Source organism: Pinus tabuliformis, chromosome 9 (genome assembly GCF_031772625.1).
Source record: "Pinus tabuliformis cultivar Carrire ecotype Pingquan chromosome 9, CPIR1, whole genome shotgun sequence".
Taxonomy (NCBI): Eukaryota; Viridiplantae; Streptophyta; class Pinopsida; order Pinales; family Pinaceae; genus Pinus; species Pinus tabuliformis.
The window spans coordinates 1,574,698,454-1,574,718,021 of record NC_142307.1 but is presented as its reverse complement, the minus strand read 5'-3'; the positions used below and the strand labels follow the sequence as shown (position 1 = coordinate 1,574,718,021).

Sequence of the window (19,568 nt, the reverse complement as noted above, 5' to 3'; positions counted from 1 at the left end):
TCGGGTCCATAAGATCGGCACTTTGAAGTAGAAGGATCTGGCCTGGAGGTTTAGCGAAATGCGATCACGTGAATAAATCTCAACCGTCGGATCATGAATCAGATCGATGGTCATAATTGGATCGCTAAATCGCAATCAGAGGAGTTAGGACTGGCAGTCAATGGGAATGCCGATGCACCGATAGCGATAAAGTGCTAGTCAATGATTGGGCAAGTGGAGTTCGGAGAGCGCGGAGGTAGTAGGCAGACCCGACGACAGTTGTTAATGTGATTTATAAACATTTGAAGTCCAACCTTATATGGTTCGGAGCGGGATTTCAATGGGTTTCCCTTTGTATTCCAAAATAGCGAGGCCGAGTCATTTAATTGGAAAAGTGGTGTTAACGATTCTGATAGTCATATATCGGGTGTCGAAGGGGTGATGAACCACATATGTGGTGGAGTATGCGATAGCTGATTGCGATGAGGTCTAACCTCGGGGTCTATGCAGAGTCCATACAAAAGCGGAGGAAGGTATGTTTGCACGATATTTCCTTTATAAAATATTTCTAAAGGTAAAATTATTGCCGATAAGGATTTTGCGTATGTAACCAAGGTTATGAGTGAGTGATTATATATATATATATATATATATATGCGGTTAAGGGGTTATGTAAAGGGAATGAAGGATACAATTCCCGATAGGAAGGTTCAGGCGGGGTGATTGAGTTCCTATGCACAGGAATTGATAAATGGGCCATAACTAGTGATGGTTGAAGTTTTGACTCCTTAGAGAGTTGGAAAGCCTTGGACTGAAGTGTTTATGCATTTTGATGCATACTGTAGGTATATGGTGGGTAACCCTGGCATAATTTTGCTAAGTATGGGTATATGCTGGGGAATCCTTGCATTACCTACCAACAGGAAAATAACCCAACATTGGTAGATCCATAGGTGCAGATATATAAAAATTCATTCATTTTCCCAGCGGGCAGAGGACGAGTGGTGGAGGAGCGACGAAACCCTGAGCGAGGGTATCATTAAGATGCTGAAAAGATTCCCTTAGAGGCCCAGAGGTGTTAGTGTCAGAATTTGACAAGTTTATAGTCATTTTTGCATGTTTTCTCACCAGGAATCCAACCATGTAGTTTGTTTCCCCATCTGAGAAGCATAAATTTAGGCTTCCAACAATAAGGAATCTTTACAGAATCTTATGGTATCTAAAATATTCCCTTGGAGGTTGATTTTTGACCAACACAGAATGATGTCAACTTTATAGTAATTTTTCATAGAATTTCGCAGGGAGCGCAGTGGTGTGCTCATAATTTTCATTCGAGCAGTGGTTTTTCAGCCATGTTCAAGAAGGAACCTTTGGGGGAATCTTCGAGATTCCGGAGGGTCCAGAATTTGGTAGTGTCATAAAAGGGAAAATTTTATAGTCATTTGACATGATTTCATGCCACAAATTTAATGGTGATGTCCATTTCAACAACTAAGCTTTGCATTTTTGGCCATCCCCAAAAGTGGAGGTATATGATGCAGTTATGTCATGATTTTCTTCTGATTTGCTGAGATGATGTTTTGTTGTCGAGTTCCTTGTTTCTATTATGTTGAAAGGATGCTTGTATGCCACGTCATTTGTGAATTTACTAGCTTGTCATGCTGAAGGAGGGCCCATTTGAGTGAGAGTTCCTATAGGGAGAATGTCTTGTGGAGATACATGCCACTCTGGTTGAGGGAATTACCCTTCTAATGAGAAAGAATGTACTATGTACTCATCATCATCTTGTAGTATTTAATGAAGTGGTCTCCCCACTCTTGACACCAGGGCCCGAAGACGTAACCCACACTGGATGAACTCCTTTATCAATATGTTTATATTATTTGATTTGATGGTTGTCTTTATGTTTCATCTTCTTTAAAGTATGCACACGTGGTTGTTCTACAATCTTTCATATGCAATTCTTCTATCATCACAAAAGTAAAAGATCTTGGTTAATACCAGTTCTTGAAGAGATCCAGATACATAGCTACCGTGAAAGTGAAGCATATTGGTGTTTGAGTGAATAACCTATACAAACTTGAGCTGGGAGATCATGTCGCATTGAATAACAAGGTAGAAAATCTGTAGAGTCGAGATGTTGGATAACTTTGGCACATGAGATTGGGCCATCTACACCATGGTGCCTTAAAACTCATGCATCAAATTACCACTAGTCTCCCTTGACTAGTAGGATGTCTGCAAGGGTTGCACATTGGGGAAATATGTCAAATCCACCTTCCATGGACAAGATAATAGAGCGATGCAATTTTGGAGTGAGCTCTGATGTTTGTGGACCTTTTTTTACAAACTCCACAACAAAACATAAGTACTATGTAAATTTTATTGATGATTTCTCTAGAAAATGCTAGATTTTCTTCATGGGGAAAAAGGATGAAGTGTTTTCCAAATTTGTATAATTTAAGGAATTAGTTGAGAAGGAGATTGGGAAGAAAGTGAAGGCTCTCATGAATGAAAATGGAGGTGAATTTGTTTTGTATGTCTTCAAGGATTTTTATGCCAAAGAATGTATTCGAAGAGAACTGATAGCACCCCATAACCCACATCAGAATGGGGAGCTGAGAGGAAGAACATGAGAATAGTTGGAGCTACAAGAGCTATGATGCATGATCGGGGGATGCCATTTCATCTATGGGCAACAACATGTAACACAACAATCTACTTGCAGAACTAGAGTCCTCATATAATACTTGGTATGATCACATCAGAGGAAGATTTCTCTAGGAGAAAGCCTAATGTGTCTCATTTTATAATTTTTGGAGCTTCAATTTATTGTCATGTCTCCAAGGATTCGAGGAAGAAACTTGAGCCTACAATAGAGTTGGGATTTTTTGTAGGATACATTGAAACTCCACACAATTACCGAGTGTATTTACCTTCACTGAGGATGAAAATTGTGAGGAGATATGTCAAGTTTTATGAGGATAAGGCTATGAGATGCTCTATGGAATGAGAGATGAGTATCCCACTGGAGCAGGAGCTTCTAGCTCCAAAGGATTTTCCTCAGGATGAGCTTCAGGAAGTTATGGAGCAACCACAAACAGAGGAGCAGAGAGGAGGCCGAATGGAGACACCTACTCAACCATAGACATCGAGAGAAGGGAGAAAGAGAACCAGGGAAGGTGATAGATTGATACAAGATGCATGGGAGCGTGTGGGAGCTCCTACATCACAACGCAGGCATAGGAGGTCACCTGAGAGGTACATTGGTTACATGGATCTCATGACATATCTCATTGAGTTAGAGCCTTCTTCATTCAAGGAAGAAATTTCTCAAGTTATTTGGGTTGATGCCATGGTGGAAGAATGTGAATCCATCATGAAGAACAATGTATGGGAAGTGGTGCCAAGACCAGGAGGGAAATAAGTGGTTGGTTCCATACAGATCTGCAAAGTGAAGCATGCAATTGATGGGAGCATCAATAAGTACAAGGCCATATTTGTAGCCAAATAATTTTCTCAAGTAGAAGGAGTTGGCTATGAGGAAACATTTTCCCCTGTGGCAAGGTATTTCTCCATCAAATCAATTATTGCATTAGCTATGCCGATGGGGTGGAAAATCCACCAGCTGGATGCGAATACCACCTTTCTCAATGGTGTTGTTAAGGAGGAAATTTACATAGAGAATCCAAAAGGATTTGAGGCATATGATTGGTTGTCACATGTGTGTAGACTCGGAAGAGCATTATATGGTCTCAAACAAGTGCCCTGAGCATGGTACACTTAGATCGATAACTATCTTAGTGGATTGAGCTTCGTCAAAATTGAAGCAGATGCGAACCTTTATCACATTGTGGTAGATGGTCATTTTCTTATTCTTGTTTTGTACGTTGATGATTTAATATTGATAGGTGATGAGAAGTTGATCCACTCTTGCAAAGAGGATATTGCAAGGGAATTTGAGATGAAATACATTGGCTTAATGTATTACTTCCTCGGGATGGAAGTATGGTAAGGTGATGGTGAAATGTTTATGTCTCAGGGGAAGTATGCCTCTGAAATAATTCAAAGATTTCACATGGAGAATTGTAAGCCTATGGACACACCTCTAGCTACAAACTAAAGGGAGGAGAATGCCACTTTAGGTGAAGAGGTTGATGCTACCATTTGCAGGTAGGTTGTGGGGTCTTTAATGCATCTTATGAATACAAGACCTGGCATGTGCTATGCAGTAAACCGGTTTAGTCAAACTATGGTAAGGCCTACCAAGCTATATTGGAAAGCAACAAAGCATGAGTTACAGTACCTCAGAGGCACTACTGAGTATGGTTTATGGTACAAGAGGATAGAGGGAGTGAAGCTCCAAGGCTTCATCGATGTAGATTGGGCAGGGATTCCATCATATAGGAAAATTACTTCAGGTGCTATCCTTAGTGTTGGGTTCATAACTATTTCCTGGTACAACAGGAAGTAGAGGTCTGTGGCACTCAACTCAACAGAGACTGAATATATGGCTAAAATTCAAGCAACATGTGAGGCCATATGGATGAGGAAAATACTTGGGAATCGCACAAGGAAATAGGGACTTACCTATTGTTTAGATGCTTGAATATGCTTAGGATTGCATAAGGAAATAGGAGGATGAATGAGCCAGAAATTGGCTAAGTGTTGGCTAGAGGCTCTCATTTAGCAGAGAGAACAATGTTTCTTTTGCAGGTTGTGCTCAGAGCTGGAGCAAGCAATTGTAATAGTTTCTTTATTCAACTGATTAATGCATAGAGTCTTGAGGGGTTTTCCCCAGTTGGGTTTCCCTATAAATCACTGTGTACTTGTGGTTTTGATTGTTACATTTCTATGCATGTTGTTCTAAATTGTGATCTCCATTTCACATATTAGTAGAGTAGAATTTGTGTCTCTTGTTTTCAATTCAAAATCTTGAGTAGTTGCAATTTCTATCAAATTTATACATACCAAAATCCTAGTTCCTAAAGCTCTTGATCTAATATCTGAGTTGGATGACCCTGAAACCCTAAATCTCATTCAAATTTATCTCTCTTCTACTTTCTATTCCTTTAAAGGGATTTACTATGAGTAAACTGAAGATATTGTTGAAAATTCAGCAATAAAATCTCAGTTTGACTTTGCCTTGGCCAAATTAGAGAAAATTTGAATTTCTATTTTAGCAGAAATATTGGAGGTAGTTTATTAAGGTGACATGGAACTTGTTTCTCAGTTAATTCGAGTTGGGGAAGCTTGAATTCTGTTCAGTATTTTTGATTGCTAATTTGTATTAATATATTTCAATTAATTTGAGTTATTGTCAGTTTAAATAGATCTAATTGTCAGAAGAACGAGTGGAGGTCAAGTTGTGGAAGTGGAACTTCAACCACACTCAGTGATCAACCAGTTAAATGATCAATCAACCTAAAATAATTGTTGCATGTATAGAATTCGAGTTACCTAGTTGAGATGGAGATTCCAAGCAAGTGTACTATCAGTTGTAGCATATTCCAATGTGTACAGGTGGTGCATGCAGTCAGAGGAAGGACCTAAGGGAATTGCGCAATTCAATATTGGAAAATTCCTAAATAATAGTGGCCAAATTCCCAGAGGAACAACGTAAGGAAATAGGAGCTTGGATGGAATTGGCTAAGTGTTCGCTAGAGTCAGCCAGTCAAGAAAAGGGATAGACTATACACTTGCAGGATGTGCTCAAGCTTGAGCAAGCATATGTATTTCATCTCTATTCTCTGATTAATGCAATATAGATAGTAAGGGATTTTGAGCAATTGCTTTCCCCTAGATAAATATCTGTACATGTGTGATGTTTCCTTTTGCATGTCTATGATTTGTGTTCTGGATGGTGAATTAACTTTTGAAGATCAATAGAGTAGCTTCAAGTCTTGTGATTTAGTAAATTTCATGAGCAATTTTGAATCTACATATTAATTACTAAAAATATTGCCATTGGGTCTTCCTTAACCCTTGCAGTAGCTAATATTTTTATGGAAGATTTCAAAGCTCGGGCGTTAACCACTTAGCATCTGAAACAAAATTTTTGGTCCGATTTTGTTGATGATACCTTCATCATTTTGTCTCTTGGTTAGTACACCGTCTTGACCTTTCTTAACCATATATACAACATTTACCCCCATATCAAATTTACCATGGAGTGGAAAATGATAAAGCCCTACCATTCTGAGATGTTCTCATCTCACATCTTTCTAATGGCTCACTAACCCCCTAAGTCCATAAGAAAAAGACTGACACTAATTGATACCTCCATATCCATTCTCTTCATCACCTTGATGAAACATATACTATTTTAAAGACTCTTATGACTTTGGCCATCTGAATTTCTTCTCCTTAATTCTTGGAGAAAGAGAAAGATCATTGACTTATATCCTTGATGGCCAATGGTTACTCTTGCTCCAAAATCAACAAAGATTTTGTGAGGCCTAGAATACAAGAATAAAAATTGCCCCTTCTCCACCTCGAGCCCTCATTTCCCTTACATCCAACACACACTGATCTTATTTCCAAGTATTTGGCCAAAAAGAACATTAAAACCCTCTTTAAACCCTATAAAATGCTTAAACAACTATTTCATTCAGCCAAGGATAAATCAGATCCTATGTTGTGATTAGGGGTATACCAAATTCCTTTCTCTAGTGGCAAATCATACATTGGCCAAACTGATCATTCATTTAAAGCTTGCCTCAAAGAAAATATTGCTAATACCAACCATGACTGCATGTCTGAATATGCTATTAGAAAACATTCTTTTAAATCAAAACATATAATTTGATTCGACCAAACTAAAATCCTAGCCTCAACTCCCCATTATACTTCTCATATCATTTGAGAAGCTCTTGAAATTGAGAAGCACTAGGATAAACTTTGTTGAGTCTCGATTGTAAAGGTGACTATAAACTAGATAGTAATGGAAACCCTTATTCATCAACTTTACCACAAAGCCTTCTGTGTTTGGTCTCCCCCCCCCCCCCCCCCCCCTTTAATCTTTTATTCTTTGATTGATGTTGTTGGTTTCTTGAAGTTTTCATTTCTTCATATCTTCCTTCCCCTAATTTAATCTTCCAATTCTTTTTTTTTCATGTTCATCTCTTTTGATTAAGGGATCACATCTCGTCGACTTATTAGTAAAGCTTAACCCGAGGGCGTTGAGGAGAATTAAACTCGTGACCTCTCATTAGCAAGGTGCTTTAGCGATGAGAACTCGACCAATTGAGCTAACCCTCGAGGCTTATATATTTTTATATTATAATCCATAAAGGATCCATAATGCAATTTTTTTTTCATCTTTATATTAAATTTTTTAGCATTGATTATTGTGATCAATACCTTAATACAATTTCTCACCAATTATTCACATCTTTTAATGTCGGATTTTCTCTCAACGTCCATCTCTTTTTTGAAAAAAAAAATTAATTATTCCCCAAATCCATTTTTTTAGCCTTACCTTTATATTTTCCTTTCTACTTTCCCTTTGGACATTATAGTTCTTTTTCTAGTTTCTAATAATGGTAGAGTCTCCACTTGAAACATTGAACATTTGAAAACTCCAAGCACAATTTATTTCAAAAACGCTCTAACAACAATATAATTATTATTATTTGTAAATTATATATATATATATATATAATATTATAATTATATAATTTTCTTATTTATTTATATAAGAAATATTATTTAAATAACCAAAGTGAAAATAGAACTGCAATGGACCAAACCCTTAATAAAAAATGAATACTCCATTTTTTAAGACACTAAAACATTTAATGTTTTTCAATTAAACACTTGACAGATGATAAAGCTTTGCTCCATAAGCCAACATGAAATACTACATATAACCTAAAGAACTAATATTTAAATGCAATCTACTTTCAAGGGACACAAATTCCTTAGCTAGCCCATTTTATTCCGTTTTAAGACTCAAACCCCACACAAAAAAAAGGCTTCTCTCACTGGACATAACATAGTTCCATAAGAGGTGACAAAGCCTTTACTAGTAGGAACACAATTGACTGTCCGAGGTGACAAAACCTTTATTAGAAGGAACGAAATTGACTATCTCCTACATATATCGTCGCTGGCTAGGAGAGACTGGAAAATATATTTAGTTAGAGATGGAGAACACATCTCAAACTTTTGCCTTCTAACAACAAATCAAATGATTTGTTAATATCTGCAAAAGGCAGCTCATGGGTAATGAATTCCTTTACTTGGACTTCCTGCAATCAAACTGCATATTGTAAGAAAACTAATAAAGTATGAAACATTAGTTTTAAAGACAGTTTGCTCAAGATTGCTGCTGTTTTTTTTGCAATTCATTACCTTGTTTACACATTTTCCTATAAGATTAGGCAATTGGGATTTTCCCTTGAATCCACCAAATATGGATGCCACAATCCTCCGACCCATAAACAACTCTGTTGGAAGAAGGCTTAGCTTTCTTGGACTCGAATCAAATCCCAACAACACTGTCAAACCCCAGACCTGCAATCCCATCCAATTGACCAAAACATTAACCATGAGGACACACGAACCATAATGCAGCTTTACAGTTTTGTTTATGCATATCCCCAGCAGACCTTACTGGAAATTAATCAATTAGTAGGTTTCAGCTGATCCAGGATATCTAGGATCTTTGTTATCAGTTTCTTAAATGGCATTTTTGTTATCAATGATATTGAAGTTGAAAATGGGGAACAGAGGGTGTCTTTACATCATTGGTGGCCAGAAAGCACTGGTATAAGATATCTGTATTTCCAATGCATTCAAAGCTGTAATCCACACCGCCATTTGACATGTCTCTTATCACCTGCAAAAGTGTTTCTCTTCTCATGAGCTTGGGAGCTAATAGGTGTTGGAGAGATTGCCATTACATACAAGAATAATCTGAAATAGCAGGTTACCTCATGAATGGGCTTTTCGTGGTCTTTTGGGTTGATGCAGTCTGTCACTCCCAGGATTTTGGCTGCAATGTAAGTAGTGCAAGTGGTGAAACTCTTGATAACATTTTATCTCAGGGATGAGAACAATATATACTCTGGTACATCTAACTGATAGTGCATTCTGTGCCTAAATAATTACTTTCAAAGAAATTTCTATCCACCCAACTATCCTTGTGAGTTAGGCTCAGTAAATTATAGTATGCGATTAAGATCCTATTGACAAATAGGATGGTATGGGTAACTTGCCTCAAACATTTTCTTGACTGATGAGGGTTCAGATCTCAGTCAAGACCAACTATTCTAACAATTATAAGACCTGCCAAACTTATATAAGATATTTCAGGCCAACTCTTTTATCAGTATTTTACTGCCTTTCATGGCCAACCCTTCAGGCTTCTACTAGGACTTTACTGCCTTTCAAGAACAACCTTTCACACAGGACCAGCACCTTACCTTTGCAGAGGTAAGACCTTTCAGGACCAGCACCTTACCTTTGCAATGGTAAGAATTTTCAGGACCAAACTGGCGCCAGAGTTAAACATAAGAAACTCAACAATTCTGTACAACTATTACAACAACCCAGTTTAAGAGGCTAAGAACCTGTCTATTAAATTTTATGTTAATTTTACCAGTCACTCTGAGAAAAAGAGCATCTACCTTTGGGAAACTTGTTTGGATTTGTGTCAATACCGATTATCTTGGATGCTTTTCTTATCCTGGCACCCTCTGCAACCTGCTCACAGTTAAAAACTTAAGAAACCAACTGAAGAAAGATAGCCAGCACAACAATCATGTCAAATAGCATGGATAACCAAATCACTTACTGCAAGGCCCACAGTGCCAAGGCCAAAGATAGCAACTGTTGATCCGGGTTCGATGTCTGCTGTGTTCCATACAGCTCCAAGTCCTGCAGGCGCACATGGTAGCAAAGTCCATGGTTAAAAGCACTCTGAAGACAGTCACCAGCTGTCATTATACTAATACGATTGAAAGCCTGTGAATTCTGATTTCATCAAACTAAACAGTGGGATACCTGTGGCCAGTCCACAGCCTAGCAAGCATGCTATATCCAAGGGAACTTCCGGATTGATCTTGAGAACACAAGCATAATCCACTACAGTGTATTCGGTAAATGTAGAAGACATGAAATGATAAACTGGCTTTCCACCAATGGAGAAACGAGATTTCCCATCCTTTCTCATCATTGTATTGTAGGGATTTGCTCTAAACTCACCACACAGATTGGTCTTCTTAGATTTACAGTAGACACAATCTTCACATTCGCCATTGTACAGAGGAATCACATGGTCTCCTTTCTGGAGATCTGTCACGCCCTCTCCCACACTCTCGACTATCCTGAATATTTAGAAGTTCAGTATTAAAAGTTTAAATTAAACCACTTACAGTAGAAGGAGAAGTATCCATTGATAAAAACTACAAACCAAATACCACCCACAAGGCATTATCATGTCTGTGTCACAACTGTTAGAGATAATTACTATGTTATGTCCGTGTCACAACTGTTAGAGATAATTACTATGTTATTGATGACGGATGAAATGTTCACCAGAAATGTCTAACAAATGAGATTATGATGGAAAGTTAATTACTGTGTTATTGATTATAGATGAAATGTTCACAAAAAAATGTTGAACAAATTAGATTATGGATGAAATGGTCACCGAAATATCTAACCACTTAAATTCTCAAACACAATTCTTTTCTAAAACTTCATTAAACACTAATTACTAAAAATTTGAGTGAAAACCAGGGCCTACCCGGCACCCTCATGGCCGAATATGCGAGGATACAGGTCTTCATTTGGTATCATCCAATATGTGATATCAGTATGGCAGAGAGAAGTATGGGTAATTCTGATTCGGACCTCCATTGCCTGAGGAGGATCCACCTGCACCTCTTCTATGACCAAAGGCTGCTTTGGTCCCCATGCCACAGCAGCTGTCCATTCACAAAATGAAATGAAATAAAACCAAAACCACTTTACTGAATCTGTCTTTAATCAAACACATCTGCAATACTATTTCCAGAAAGAAAAGCTGAAAACACAAACCATACCTTTGCAGGTAATGACTTTTCCATCCATGTTTGTGGGCAAGAGATTGCCTTCGCCATTGCAATGGTGATCCATCAGCCGATTTTTTCTGTTTCAGCAGCAAGCAAAGGAAATCCTGAGCTCTAGGAAAACCCATCGATTTGTCCACTATAAATACTAATGCAGGCACATTCTGCTAGTGATTCAGAGTCAAACCTGGTGGGTGGTAACACTGTTTAGGACTAAACTATAGCGAATAACTGTGAGCTTATCCTCTATTTTCGTGTTCTCGCGCCACCAAGAAAAATATCAGAGCCATGAGCACGAGATTGAAAATTTATCACAAATGTCACAATCCTAGCTCATCTAAATGAACCGTTTATGCATGATCCATTGCCCATTGTCATACGGATGGCTATACGTCACTGAAAAGTACCAGCAGAATGTCTGGAATGTTTCATTATTATTGGGGGTAGTTCCATTTCTGGGAGTGGTGACCATAACTCTAATAAATTAGCTCTTAAAATAATGGAAATTTTTGTAAAATTATGCTAAATTTTAGCAGAAATTTTCGAAAATCTAAGTTATAGTTGTCAAATTTCAGGATTCTGGTGCTCAAGGGTTTTTTTAATGGCGCTGAATCCATTTTCACAGTAAAACAAGATTCAAACACTCAAACATTCTGATATTTTGATTTTTTTGAATTTTTTTAACACCAAATTTGAATCCCACACCTTGACTTTTTCAGAGGAATTTTTGTTGAACCAAAAGTTGATCATTTTTCACTCATGAGTAATTTTTATTTGGATTTTACATCTTATAAATATTTGAGAATTAGATAGATAGATATTGATTGTGCAACCCAGTATGGATTGTAGATTTTAGAAATATCTTGCTCTCAAACAATTGACGCATCTTCTAATATAATTATAAATAAATATAAAAAGGTCCATATAAATAATAATATTTGAAATAAAAATATCAAAATAAATGAGAAGTCTGAACAATAAAAAAATATTCTAACAATTAACTTCACTTCTATCCATTAAGTTCTATAATATTTTCAAAATTACAATTAAATGTTGTTTGATGTCTGCATAATTTTGAACTTAGGGATGAATCTGGGAGGCGGAGCGGCAAGCTAGAAAGCGACCAACCAGACTGCATGCATCACGGCCTTCATACACTCGCCCCCAATCAGTGCAAAGGAGATCCGCGGGGAGCCAATGCATGGATAGCTCACGATCTCAACCTACACGTTTTCTTACTCCAGAACTCCGCTGATAGCTCATGCACGTCTCGAGCTTTTTGTGCTCGCCACCTGCCAGGATAGAGCTCTCCCTCTCCATGCCATCCGATGGAATGACACGTCTCACTCTTCCACTATCAAGCCTCGTTCCCTGGCAGCAGCTATAAGTTTCATCTCTGCAAGCAGTGTGAAAGTTTGGCCAGCTCTCCTCTTCCCCTGCGTGCTCTGGCGCAGGGACTTTCCTTCTGCTCGCCTTATCACCTATCTTGTTCTCACACATCCCCGGCTCCGCGGTTCTGGTCTGGTCTCGCTGGAGGTTTCGCTAATGCTCTACTCCCGGCTTTCGCTCTGTGAGAGCTCTAAAAATCCAGTCCCTTTCCACGACTTTTGAATTTTTACACAGTTTAATTCTAATCTTACTAAAAGACAGCCATAATTTCTGGAACATTTAAGTGCTTTTTAGTCTTAGTAAGCGAATTATGCTCTATGTTTGCATACTGGCAAAGATATATGTTTCTGAGAAAAGAGTGAGAGTTTAGTCTTAGTAAGCGAATTATGGTCTGTGTTTTTCTCCATAGTTTGCATGCTGGCAAAGATATATGTTTCTGAGAAAAGAGTGAGAGTTTAATCTTCGAGCACTCCTTGCTCAAAGTCTGGCTTTTACAGCATGTTTTGGTTATTCCACAAGCTGAAGCAATCTGTAGTTATCTATAAACCCTGTTCGGACTTTAGGATAAAGATTGGAGCCTGGTGGTGTATTTTTCAAATATATTGTTGTTGCATTGACTGCCATGATGCCTCATCTTCTTAACTCTCACAAGTTCAGATGACTCCATTGAATGTTATGTTTTGGAAAGCTGGTTAGGAACTGTATGTTTGGAATGCTGGTTAGGAACTGTCTATGGCCATAGTTTCTTGAGCAGGAGTTGGATTTTCCTCCTCCTCCTCTGCACAGGACCGGAAAACCACTTCCCGGGTTTCGGCTCTTGGGATCTGGTTTTGTTTATCCCCGGTTTTCGGTTCTGAGATCATACCCATCTCCCTTTGCCTAATTAAATGCAGTAATTCTTAGTAAATGCTCTTTGGACAGCTGTCCTTTTCTATTCCCGCGCCTCCCTTGATCAACGAGTCATCTGACAGAAGCGTCTATATCATATCTCCAGCTATATTCTATCCAGGTCATATGTTCAGGGTCTAGCCAGGTCCTCATTTACTGCTGGTACTATATCCCGATTTGGAAATCCATCACCCTCGTGGTTATCCTTGGAAAAGAGGATTTTCTATATCTGAGCCCTTTAAACATTCCTCTCCGAGACTCCAGATTGCCAGGTTGTTTGTCAGAAGAGTCTTTTCCCCTCCAGGTGACAATATCTCTCCAGCGTTTTTAGTCCAGAGGACGGACTGATGCTCATTTAATTCTGGGTAAATATCCTGATTTGAAAATCTTTTTAGGACAATATCCCTTAGTCACAGCTTGGAGATCGAGTTGGTAATGCATGGAGGGTGGTTTTGACGTATCAACCATGGAGGCCATGATACGTGCTACCATACAAGCTGAGAAGGACTGGAGTGGGGCCACGAAAGCGGGTGACTGGCAAGCTACTTTGGATGACGTGGTAACTCAATCAACAATGCAAGTTGCTGACAAAGACAGAGTCCGGTCTCAAAAAGTCTCATATGATGAGGCAAAACGATATAACAAAGCTCGGAACCCTGTAAGAACCACTCCTCCGCCTGCTGCTCTAAAACTGGACAATATCCATCTGTCTGAGCGCATAGAAAGCCTCCAGAACCTTGCCTTGGTGGGTAGATGGCATTTCTCAGAAATGGATGATGCCGAAATGAGAAAATGGCTTGCATCCCAATGGAAGCCGCTGATCGGATACTTCCCAATAGTATCAAAGCTCATGAAAGAATGGTACTGTTTCCATTTTTTAAAAGCGGGTGATGCAGAAGCCATCCAGAATGTCCCTTGGGTATATGGAAAAAGCTTCCTTGTTCTCCACAGATGGTATATCGGATATGACCCATTGAAAAACACTCCCTCAAATAATTTGATCTGGGTAAAGCTCCCAAATCTTCCTCTGGAATTCTGGTCCAGGGAGACCTTAACCGAGATTGGTAATTCAATTGGAAGATTTGTCTACGTAGACCCATGGTGTCTGGGGCAGAAAGACAAGCGCATTGCATGGATTCTCATCGAAAAGGCTTACAGGGGAGGTTTCCCAGATCATATAGAGATTGCCTGGAGGGACTTAAAAATAAACCAAAGGCTCGACTTCTGGGGTATTCCTTTTAGGTGTTCCGCCTGTCATAAGACGGGACATCTAATAAAAAATTGCCCACGGCGCCCGATTATAAAAAGAAGGATGTTTCATGATAAATTCCGGGCGGCCTCCCCTCTGTCCTCTGAAAAAGAGAAGCAATCTCCCTCGGTCAGCTGGTCTCCGACAGACTTGGAGGATGCACAGGTTATCAAGAATCCAGAAAATGGATCCAATCTATCTCCTCAGTATTTCTCTCAAGACCGCTCCTTATGCCTTGGTTCCAAGCCGGGATCCTCCAAGCCGGATTCATTGCCTATGTCTGATTTTAGTGTTGAAAAAGAGTTTCAATTCCAATATTGTCATCACACCCCGGAACCAATTGAGGGAAATCCAATTCCTTCTCCCCCTCCGATCCCCAAACCCAAGAACTTTAAAGTGGGATCTCAAACCATCCTAATTTCATCATCATCGCCTACCCCCGATAAAGCTCAACATCCCTCCATTAAAGGTAAAGAACCGATGGTATCTGCCACCCCTTTAAATTCCCCATCATCATCCCCACCAAATTTATATGACAGTGACTTGGATTTCCTTTTGAGCAAGAAATCCCTCGAATTGGAGCCCCTAACCATTCATAAGCCTCAGCTTCCTTCGCCCCCTCTCATTAGCCCTAACTCTGCAAAAAATATAACTGTAAGGAAGAAGAACAATGGTGGAAGCAGACATTATCGGGGGAGGACAAAAGATGCGGATAGTGGTATAAGGAACCTGTCACTTGTGGATGTTCCCATTTTTGACATGTCTGAGAAACAGCCTCTTAGAGCAAGCGCGGCTGCCCCCCCTCAATGACATTCATCATTTCAATGAACATACGAGGTCTGGGAGCAGATCTCAAATTTTTGGCGCTTAAAGACCTTTTTTTCTCTGCCATGCCAAAAATCATTCTTATACAAGAAACCATGCACAGCAAACAAGCGGCCATCTCATATTTCAGGAAAATGTTTCCATTGTGGCACATAGCAGCCTCGGAAGCAAATGGTCTTTCGGGGGGTCTAGCGGTTATGTGGGACCCTTCTTGGATCAATGCTAAAGCCTATAAATGCTTTGCAGGAATTCTCATCTCAGCGGTTATTAGAGGATATTCCAACCCCATCAATATCCTGAATATCTATGCCCCTTATAAAAATAGGTCTCACTTCTGGGAAAAGTTTTTTGATTCAGAAATCTTTGACATTGACTCATTAATGATTGCAGGTGATCTTAATATTACTTTAAGTCCGGAAGAACGATGGGGGAAGTGCAAAAAGAGAGAACCGCTTTCTGATAGAATCAAGTATGAATTTCTTCACAGGAATCTTGTAGATGTGGTTCCAACCAAAATGATGCCTACGTGGAGTAATGGAAGAATAGAAGAAGCCTATATAGCAAAAAGGATAGACCGGTTCATTGTCCATGTCAGCATCATTGATAAAATGGGAATGCCTTTCTCGGCCATTGAAAATGTGTTCATATCCGACCATAGGCCTATTTCCCTCTGCTGGAAGGAAAAGGGATTCAGGAGTGGTTACCCCTTTAAGTTTAACAGATCTTGCCTAGAGGACCCTGCTTTTGAGCTAGAAATATCAAAAGCCTGGAAGGAACTATCCGCTAACTGCTTGGCGACCTTTAGAGATAAGATGTCCTCTTTGAAAAAAGTGGTAAAGGCATGGCAATACAAAAAAAGACAATCAGACAGAATAGCTCTTCAAGAAATACAAAAGGAATTGAACGATATCTCCAAGTTATTGAAAGCCAACTCTCTCCCTTTCAGTTTAAAATGCCGAATAAATGAGCTTGAAAGGAAAAAGCAGAATATTCTAAAGGAAGAGGAAGCCTTATGGAGGCTAAAGAGTAGGGCGATATGGCTCAAAGAAGGTGACAGGAACACCAAGTTTTTTCACAAGTATGCTAATGCTAGGAGAGAGAAGAACACCATATGGAAAATTAGTGATGGACAGGGAGGATTTCTCTTCTCTCACCAAGAAATTTCAAAGGAGGCAGTGAGGCATTTTAAAGATCAATACAAAAGAAGAGAGAATTGCAACTTTCAGGATATTCTATGGGGTATTGATCCGGTCCCCCAAATGTTCGATGATGAAAAAAATGAAGAGCTATTCCAGCCCATCTCAGAAGAGGAACTTTTAGGAGTCATGAAGGCCTTTAAGAAGGATAAATGCCCTGGCCCGGACGGCTGGACAATAGAATTTTTCATCCACTTTTTTGACATCATCAAATTAGACCTCTTGAGGATGGTTGAGGCAGCAAGAATCTCTGGCAATATCCACCACATTACTTCATCCACGCAGATTGCCCTCATCCCAAAGAAACTGGAAGCGGACACCTTCAAAGACTTCAGGCCGATCTCTTTGTGCAACATTTCTTTCAAAATAATCACAAAAATTATAGCAGAGAGGATCAAAGCGACATTGGCCGGATCAATAACAAGGGACCAGCATGCTTTTTTGAAGGGTAGGAATATATTGGATGCAGTGGCCATCACTCAGGAGAGCCTGTTCTCCATGCTCTCTAACCGATCTGAAGCGGCCATATTAAAAATAGATTTGCAAAGAGCTTTTGACTGTTTAGATTGGGGCTTTATCAGGTGTCTATTAGCAAAAATTGGTCTGAATCCAAATGTCATTAATTGGATTATGGCATGCATTGAGAATGTGAATTATGCGGTTATTATTAACGGGATCCCTTCCCCTTTTTTCTCAGCAGAAAGGGGACTTCGACAAGGATGCCCCTTATCGCCGCTGCTTTTTATCCTTGCAATGAACTCTTTGAGTCTCCACATCAAAAAGGCTGTTTCAGAGAACACATGCAGGCCCGTGAAGATATGCCGGAACAACTTCGTTTCACACAATTTATTTGTTGATGATGTGCTTATTTTTGCAATGCTGTGCAGGATTACGTGGAGATGTCTTTTCGACATTCTATACAGGTTTCAAAGGGCCACTGGTTTACAAATTAACAAGTCCAAATCAATTCTATACCACAACGATGCCAATATGGAATTGGTGGAATGGATTTCTGAGTTGTTTGGAGTCGGTATAAGGTCTATCAGGAATGGAGTAAAATATTTGGGTTTCCACCTAAAGGCAAAGGGTTATTCCAAAGATGACTGGAAGTGGCTCATTGATAGATATTATAAAAAGCTATCCGCCTGGGAATATAAATGTCTATCTCTGGCTGGAAGAATAGTCCTAACTCGAGCAGTCCTCTTGCAACTTGCTGTATATTGGGCCCACATTTTCTTCCTCCCGGCGAGCATCATACAGAAAATAAACAAGATCACTGCAAATTTCATATGGGGCGGCAATTCAGCTCAAGGAAAATATCATCTCGCCTCTTTGGAGAAGATTTCCAGACCAAAGACTTCTGGTGGTTGGGGCTTATTGGACTTGAGAACCTTTGGGAAGGCACTCCTGTGCAAATCCTTGTGGAGGGGGATCTACGGGGCAGGTCCTTGGAGCCATACCATTAAGATGAAATATATGAGAGGAAAAGGAATAGAATACTGGTTCCATTTAGGAAGGATTGGGGTTAAGTGCGGCTCTGCCATCTGGACCAGTCTTCGCAAAATAGAGAAGTATTTTATAAGGAACCTGAAATGGTGCTTTCAGTCCGGCAATAGAATCCTCATTGGAATTGATCCCATCATGAGCGGGCACGAGACTATATCTATCCCCGACAGGTTTCTTTTTTTCCTCCATGGCAAAGGCTTCTTCACATGGGATAAGTTGATTTCAGGTTGGCAAGGCCCCCTTCCTATATGGAAATCGGCCGCTGAACTGGTTTTGCCGGAGTCACTGTCGAGCCAATGGGACTCGATCAGGAATGTTCTGAGAAGTTGCGGCTTTATCAGATCCATGCCTCAGGACTTCTTGATCTGGAATCTGTCAAATGCTAATATTCAGGTATGTGTAAAGAATATATATGCTGATATGATTGGCTCAAAGCCTATGCTCTCTTATCCCTCTTTCCCATCAGCGTTTTGGAAAACAGGTTGCGCACCCAAATTCATATACTTCTCATGGCTGGTGTTTTATAATAAGAATTTGTCCTGGGAGAATTTGAGGAAAAGACAGTGGCATGGGCCGAGTAGATGCCAAATGTGTGAATTAGAAGAGGAGTCAAATCTTCACATGTTCTTCCAGTGCAACTCTATTCAGCAAATATGGTGGGATCTGGCATTTCTATATGGTTTCCCTCTTCTACTACACGTTTCTACCCCTGCTGCTTTTGATTGGTGGAGTAGGCAAAGAGAATCATGGAGATCGATCATTATTATTGCTTTATGGTGTGCCTGGAGGTGGAGAAATAATAAAATCTTCAATGAAGCAAAGGAGCCCCTCTCGGATATATTGCATCACATAGTTCTCATATATGACTCCGTCCCCAAAAAGCTTCCAAAACTGAAAAATGCCAACAGAAGTGGGCTGACAGATTCCCTCCTTAGGACCCCGAGGGCCTTCTTTGACAGTGCTGCCCATCAAAATTCATGCGGCTGTGGGGTGGTCATTATTATGGATGAGAACCTACATTACAACCTGTCCTGGAACGCAGGTAAGGGTACAAACAGCTTGGCGGAGGCAAAGGCACTCGCAGGTCTTCTCGCTTTCTGTATTTTCTTTGACATCCATCCCATCTCAATCTTCGGGGACTCAAAAACTATGGTCGATCATGTCAATGGCAAAAGCCTCATCAAATGCCCTCACCTCACATGCTGGTTGGATAGAATTATGTTCTTTTGGGGTCAAATGGGAGGGAGCTCCATTCAGCACGTCTACCGAGCCAGGAACCAGAAAGCGGATTGCTTGTCAAAGGAGGGCCTTCATCTCGGAACAGGATCATGGTCATTGAAGGTTTTTGCTGGCGAGGAGTCCTTTTCCATACAGGACTTCTGCATTCCGGGTTTTTAATTCTCCTTTCATCTGTCTTTATGATCTATCTCTGGCTTCTCCATTTTTTATTTTTGACTTACCTGTATCTGTCGGAATATG

General features: G+C 39.8%; 1 protein-coding gene across 1 annotated transcript; it reads right to left on the bottom strand.

The window, feature by feature from the left end:
• Positions 1-7,820: 7,820 nt before the first annotated feature.
• On the bottom strand, positions 7,821-11,195 carry LOC149154688 (alcohol dehydrogenase-like 4). Its single transcript, XM_089440549.1, has 9 exons — positions 11,031-11,195; positions 10,733-10,913; positions 9,988-10,310; positions 9,779-9,861; positions 9,612-9,687; positions 8,916-8,977; positions 8,726-8,821; positions 8,335-8,496; positions 7,821-8,231 (listed from the first exon to the last, which is right to left on the bottom strand). The coding sequence occupies exons 1-9, from the start codon at positions 11,101-11,103 to the stop codon at positions 8,121-8,123; spliced, it is 1,167 nt and encodes a 388-aa protein (XP_089296675.1). The 5' UTR covers positions 11,104-11,195; the 3' UTR covers positions 7,821-8,120.
• Between the last annotated feature and the right edge of the window lie 8,373 nt (positions 11,196-19,568).